The sequence below is a fragment of the Nicotiana tomentosiformis genome, chromosome 4 (genome assembly GCF_000390325.3).
Source record: "Nicotiana tomentosiformis chromosome 4, ASM39032v3, whole genome shotgun sequence".
Lineage (NCBI taxonomy): Eukaryota > Viridiplantae > Streptophyta > Magnoliopsida > Solanales > Solanaceae > Nicotiana > Nicotiana tomentosiformis.
Window position 1 is genome coordinate 48,475,229 of NC_090815.1, and position 7,209 is coordinate 48,482,437.

The 7,209-nt window shown below is 35.9% G+C and overlaps 1 protein-coding gene across 2 annotated transcripts; it reads left to right on the top strand.

Moving 5' to 3' along the window:
* The first annotated feature begins 290 nt into the window (after positions 1 to 290).
* On the top strand, positions 291 to 5,895 carry LOC104120998 (spermidine synthase 1). Of its 2 annotated transcripts, none has more exons than XM_070199771.1 (9): positions 291 to 886; positions 3,168 to 3,244; positions 3,348 to 3,470; positions 4,038 to 4,142; positions 4,435 to 4,507; positions 4,637 to 4,708; positions 4,783 to 4,978; positions 5,221 to 5,350; positions 5,485 to 5,895. In XM_070199771.1, exons 1-9 carry the CDS (start codon positions 799 to 801, stop codon positions 5,548 to 5,550), a joined length of 930 nt encoding a protein of 309 aa, XP_070055872.1. In that variant the 5' UTR covers positions 291 to 798; the 3' UTR covers positions 5,551 to 5,895. The 2 variants fall into 2 exon arrangements, with proteins under 2 accessions (XP_070055872.1, XP_009631179.2); XM_009632884.3 differs by lacking the exon at positions 291 to 886 and adding an exon at positions 2,846 to 3,065.
* Positions 5,896 to 7,209: the final 1,314 nt, after the last annotated feature.

Below are 7,209 nucleotides of genomic sequence, written 5' to 3' on the forward strand. Positions count from 1 at the left end.
CTAAGGCTGGAATCATCCTCTTCGCGTGGTTTGAATTTACTGTATCTTTACTTGTCCATTCTAACTCAATTTATCATTTTGTATCAAATTAATCTCCATATCCTTAAAAACACTTACAAATTTAATTATTATCCGATTTTGAGGGTAAACAATATACCTATAATGTAATCAATCAAACACTCTACAAATTTCTGACACTATAAATGTTGGATGGATCTGCTACGAACTACATAGCCCGTGAACTGAGGGCAAAAAATTCCTCAAAGGGGTCAGTACAAAAGCAAGAGGACAATCAACCGCGTCTTTCCTAAGCGGATTCTTTATTTCTCGCTCTTTATCTGTGTTCCTATCTTACATAGTTACTCTTTGGAAAGTTAAATGAGTCTTTTTTATTGGGATTTTTCATATAACTTTTGAATATTTTAAATTATTAATTATTATAGCTATAGTATCCTTTACGTAATTTCGACATATTTAGTAATTTGACCCTGATACTTTTTTTTTCTTCTTAAACCCCTCCCAAAATCTTTAAATCTTATCTTGACACACTTTTCTTTTTAAGCATTCCAAAAACAAACACAGCCATATAAAATAGAACGTAGGAGTATAAAATTCAAAAAGAGGGGAAAAGTAGAGTCAAGATTTGTGCGGTCTCGCTTGATTATTCTCAATCTGGGCTAGTGGATTCAAGGGTTACGTAACAAAATTTCACATTCATTCAGCTATAAATAGAAAGGGCGAGCCAAATGGCTGAAGAGGAAGTGAATTATTGCCGAAGAAGAGAAGGAGGGTGTGTCAATGGAGGAAGCGAGTAACAATAATGAATCTCCTTACATTTCTTCTGTGTTGCCTGGATGGTTCTCTGAGATTAGCCCTCTTTGGCCTGGTTCGTCTCTTTACTTTTTCCTCTATGCATCTGCGTTATTTTATTTATGTTATGCATTTCGTATTAGACCCAGGTAAAGGAAAAAGACAAGTTGATTTATGATAAATTCTTACAAAATTGAATAACCGAATGGATATTGAGGATTCATATGACCCATCCCAACTAGTTTAAGATTGAGGTGTACTGTAGTTGTTGTTTATAAATCTAAGTGCACGCATTTTACTTTCTTCTGTGTATTTTAGAAATGTGACGCCTCTGTTTTTCCGTGACTGTCTTGCAATTTTCTTTTTTGTCATTTTGGTAGTTTTTTAGTATTTAGAAGATACGTATAAATGCAGCGGGTGTACTTTGTATGTATATTTGCATATATTTATTCTTTCAAAAATCTTTTTGATAAACATATGGAGTACTTACTGCTTATGTTGGATCTGTTTTGGTTCTGTATCCACTTACACATATTTAACGAACTGATTTTGGAACGTAAGCCTCTGTTCTTTGCATCAACGGAGCCAAGAATTGAAGTTTATGAGTCCTGATTGCCACTGAACCCATAACTCGTTTTAGTTACTGGGTATATTTACACATATTTAATAAATTTTCTAATACTAATACAGGATCTAAGCAAAGCTATTGGGTTCGTCCGAATCCGTACCTAATATTGTAGCTCCGCCGCTGGTTCTCTGGTGATTATTTGCAGTTGCCTTTTGGCATCGTTCTGTGTTTTGTCAGCTTTGATTAATTAGTACTTTTCCTTTGCTCCTTTTGGTTTCTGGTCCTTCAAATTCATGGACATTTTAGTGGGCTTTTGCATCATTTGGAAAGATTTTAGCTTTCATGATTTTGTGCCTTGTCCTGGGAATTATCCGTACTTGATAGTACCTAGTTGGGAAAGAAGTGTTTCCTTTATATGAAAAAAATATGTATTCATTCCGCTCCATTCTTAGCATTCAAATGACACATCATTATTTGATTATTTTTACGTGACTGTCAACTTACCACGACAGCTAGCTTGAACTCTGCTATTTTTGCGAATCGCACATAGGTGGAGTTGTTTTCACTCTGCCGATTACAAACATATTCTATATGAGGAATTCACACTTATCAGTTTTCATTCCTCTACTTTATATATATATATAGGTGGAGTTGTTTTCACTCTGCCGATTACAAACATATTCTATATGAGGAATTCACACTTATCAGTTTTCATTCCTCTACTTTATATATATATATATATATATATATATATATATATATATATATATATATATACGATTTTGAAATTCGTTTATTTTTTTGGTACCAAGATGGTACAAGTTACATCAGTCCAACATCTGTCGCTAACATGGCAACTACAAATCTCCTATCTCTTCTAAAAAATCCAAGTATTGCTCCATAGTTTAAAAAGTACTTCTATTACACCAAAAATGCAAGTTCTAACGACAACTATTTATAATTCTGAAAACATGTTGTCTTCTCCCTTCAAAATAAACACTATTTCTTTCCAGCCATATTGTCCATAAAACACACAAAGGAATTGTCCTCCATACTGTTTGTTTCCTTTTTACCATTTTCTGATGATGCCATTGTTCCAACAAGCTCTTAACACTGTTAGGCATTACCCACTTAACGCCGAACATGTTTAAAAAGAGCTCCCAACACTGTTTTGCCACCCTGCAATGAATAAAGAGATGACTGACTGTCTTTATTTCTTCTTCACACTACCATCTGTTACTTAGAGAAAATCCTCATTTTCTTAAAGATCGTTTAGCACATTTTTGTTAACACTTCTTGAATTCTTAGCTTCTGGGTCATAATAAGTCACATCACAGTTCCCGGTATTCTATTCATCCAGGTGCTGCTAAAATGTATCAAGATTTGCGGCAACATTATTGGTGGAGGAGAATGAAGAAGGACATAGTTGCTTATGTAGCTCGGTGTTTAAATTGCCAGCAAGTAAAGTGTGAGCATTAGAGACCTGGTGGTTTGCTTTAGAAGTTAGAGATTCCTGAGTGGAAGTGGGAGCGTATCACTATGGATTTTGTTGTTGTACTTCCTCGGGCTCGGAGGAAGTTCGATGCAGTATTCGTTATTATGGACAGGCTGACCAAGTCAGCGCATTTCATTCCTGTGGCGGTTACCTATTTGCCAGAGCGGTTGGCTGAGATTTTTCTGTACCTAGGTTGAGAAATGCTCGTTAATCAGTTATGAAGATGATGTCTTAACGTTCTTATAATTTCCATAATTATAGGACAGAGTTTCTAAGTTGGAAATTTATATGCAGGGGAAGCACACTCATTGAAGGTTGAAAAGATATTATTTCAGGGGAAGTCAGATTACCAAAATGTCATGGTTTTTCAGGTATTTGCATGATGCATTAAGGTTTGAGTTTGCTCCTCTCATTCATTGATGAAATGTATGCTCTCTAATTTGATGCTTATTGTGTAACTTATTTTTGCTGCAGTCATCAACTTATGGAAAGGTGCTTGTTTTGGATGGTGTGATACAACTCACAGAGCGAGATGAATGTGCTTACCAAGAAATGATCACTCATCTCCCACTCTGCTCAATTCCAAACCCCAAAAAGGTCCATTATCTAATACTAGTGAAATTTAACATTTCAGTGTAAAATAGAAAAGCTTAAGAGATTATGTATATTTGATCTTTATGAAGTGTCAATTTTGAGGTTTTTTGCACTTTGCTAGTTGCCATTGACAATGGCACATCTGCTTCTTACTTTGTAGATAAGGATCAAGGCTCACTTGTCGTATCTTGCAAAGAACAGATATAAAGCCAAACTTTTTTTCTCTTAAACTTACTGTATATGATAATTCTTGCATCCTATTTTCTGTGGCTTTGCCTAGTAATTTCATTTCATAGTAAGTCAATAAGCATGTTGGTACATGCTATCTTCTTGGTTTTCCGGAGGGTTATGTTAAAAGGGAAGGAGAACTTGTAAGCGGGAAACTTGTCATCCTTTACTTGCCTTCTTAATATAACATGTACTGTTTCAATGTGAGTTGTGATACCACTGTGAATCATGCATGCAGTAAATGCTGTGTTCATCCTTATTTTTGCAAAAAGCTATTTTATGGAATTAGATATTAGTGTCTACCACTAGTATGTCACACTTCAAGTTTGATTCTTACTTCAGGTGTTGGTTATTGGAGGAGGCGATGGTGGTGTCTTGCGTGAGGTGTCTCGGCATTCTTCTGTTGAACAGATAGACATATGTGAGATTGACAAGATGGTAATTGATGTAAGTCTTTTAACTGAAGTTGTACTTTGATTCCTTTTTTCTTCTTCTCTCTTATCTGCACTAAGGGTAAAGAAAAATTGTTGAATTTGGCAAGTTTAAAGGTTGTACTTCTGTGTTTTCCAGTACCGTGGCATATTCTGTCTTGATACTGCAAAAATTACCCCTTTCTATGATAGTTAAATGTCTTTAATGTTTTGATCCCTGTAGTTCATTGCCCATAGTTTCCCCGAAGCATTGCTCAAAAAAATAAAAAAGGAGCAGCGGTCTCATGATTCCTTCTTCTTTTTTTCAGGTTGCTAAACAATTTTTCCCTAATGTAGCCATAGGATATGAGGATCCCCGGGTTAAACTCCATGTTGGTGATGGTATGATCTGAGTAGATGACAAAAAGGAATTATGACAAAACTAATTCCTTTTTGTTGGTTTTTTTTTTCTTTTCGCATTTATCAATTACCTGTTCATGGGCTTTCCTTTTTCCTCTCCCATTTCTACAGGAGTTGCATTTTTGAAAAATGTTCCAGAAGGAACTTATGATGCTGTTATAGTGGATTCCTCTGACCCCATAGGTATTATCTATTTACTTTATATTGCCTCTGTCGTAGAAATTTCATCTCTTCAGTTACTCTTCCTTCAACTCCAGGTCCAGCCCAAGAGTTGTTCGAAAAGCCTTTCTTTGAAACAGTAGCAAGGGCTCTTCGTCCTGGAGGGGTTATCTGTACACAGGCGGAGAGCATATGGCTTCACATGGACATAATTGAACATATCTTGGCAAACTGCCGCCAGATCTTCAAAGGCTCAGTCAACTATGCCTGGACCACAGTTCCCACTTATCCAAGGTACACTTGCAAGATATTTGCTGATATGTATGTATTATTTTGTTATTCTTTCTTTTTTTTTCCACAGTGGGGCGCAAAATTATTGTTATTCCGGTGTTATAATCCATGACTTTTCATGTCTCTTTTTTTTTCTGGTTTATTTTGGGTGGTGGTGGTTACTGAGAATACCTACTGTTGACATACTGGATACTCTGCTGCAGTACTGATCTCCATTTGGGTCGTTTGCCTGTCTTATATTTCAGTGGTGTTATTGGTTTCATGCTCTGCTCTACTGAGGGACCTGCTGTTGATTTCAAGAATCCTACTAACCCCATTGACACCGATGATAGCCACACCAAAACTAGAGGACCCTTGAAGTTCTACAACTCTGAGGTATGGCGTCATTCTGCTCTCTGGTTTTCTCTTTTCCATTGCCAATGTCGGGCAAAAGGACCTTACTTCTCTAGTACTTACTGTGCCTTTGATTTTCGCCCCCCCCCCCCCCCCCCACACACACACACACACAGATTCACTCTGCATCGTTCTGTTTGCCATCTTTTGCGAAGAGGGTGATTGAATCCAAAGGAAAATGAGTCCTCTGGCAGAGCAGAGGATTAGCTGTTTTAGAACACCTCATTCCTGCCCTATGCAAGACAGGATCATCTAGCATTGGAATTTTTATGTTTAATTTGATGCTGTGACTGGGCAGTTGGAAGAGCTGTATGATCCACAATGGCTTATAAATGTCTTGTTCCTGTTGTTCTAGCTGTAGTAGTCATCCTGTAACTCAATCTTGAGTTCAATGATTGACATTTTTTGCGGAAGTATATTGCATCTCTTTCTCTCCATTCGTGATGCCACTATTATATGAAAATGTATTGGTTTGGCCAAGCTCTCAAGATTTGCTTATATTGAGTAATAAAAATATTATGTCAAAATGGATGTTCGGATAAGTATTTGGGAGATTAACAGTTGTTTGTAGCCAATATTTTCAAGAAATGTTTTTGGATATTCGGTAATTCTCAAACAAGATAAAGGCAGCTTTTTACCCAATATCGCCCTTCCTAGTGGATGATTGGATTACACTTATCAAGGACCAATCCTGTTGAAATTAAAATTTCCAATAATCAGCAAGTGTTTGCTTATTTCATTCAAGAAGAAAATTATTTCTAACTATTCCACATGAAACTTTCAAGAACCAAATCGTTTCACTGTGAGATTCCAAAAGTTGCTAATCTAATTCTTTCCGAGTAAAACTTTTCCTTCCTGGAGAATATTCGGTGAGTCGTTATTCTCGGGATATTTAGCTTTATTTCTCTTCTTTTTTCAAATTGAATAACAAATTGGCGCTTCTTTGTTCCCTGAAGTAGAACAAGACCTATTTCTAGTCAAGCATTACAAAGATGTCAATTAACGTAACCTCAACATGTGGAATAAGAATCATACACTAAGATATTAATACCCAAAAGAGTTTCCTTAAAAGAGGACAGAATGTTCAATTTATACCATATAATCCACGAATGGCATCCCTGCGATCATTAAACTCCAGGAATGCATAACCTGGGGATCTTCTTGCAACCCAACACACTGCTTGGACAACTCTTATCATCAGAACTCAGATATGTCAAAAGTGTGTATTTAGAGGAAAATGCTTTACAAGTTTTATACACATGTGCTAGTTAAATAACCCACTCTTCGTGCTGTCATGCTTTTCTTCTTCTAAATTTTATTCAACAACAACATATCCAGTATTATCCTACACCGTGGGGTCTGAGGACCTAAATTTAGTTCATATTGAAGAAAATAATTCTTATAGTACCAAAAGTACAAAAACATACAAATAATCTAAGGCATGCATACGGAAGTACATAAAAACAAATGTAAAAGGAAAAAATATATAAGGAAAGATTAAATAGAAAAACAAATCCAAATAAATAAAGTATAGTCTCACTTTTTGTACTCCTACAAAGAAAGAGTTCAAGATGAACAATCCTCTTAAATCTCAACTGGGGAGGAGAAGTTAATGCTTATTTTATAGAAAAAAATATTATGTAATGTAAGTCTTCTTCCCGGTATGTCACGACCCAAAATCCCACCACAGACATCGTGATGACACCTAATATCTAAGACTAGGTAAGCCGATTACAATTATATTTCTTTTTAAAATTAAATAAGTAATCAAAACTAACAGCGGAAACAAATATGAAAACCTCCCAAGGCTGGTAGTACTGAGTCACGAACTCTAACTGAAT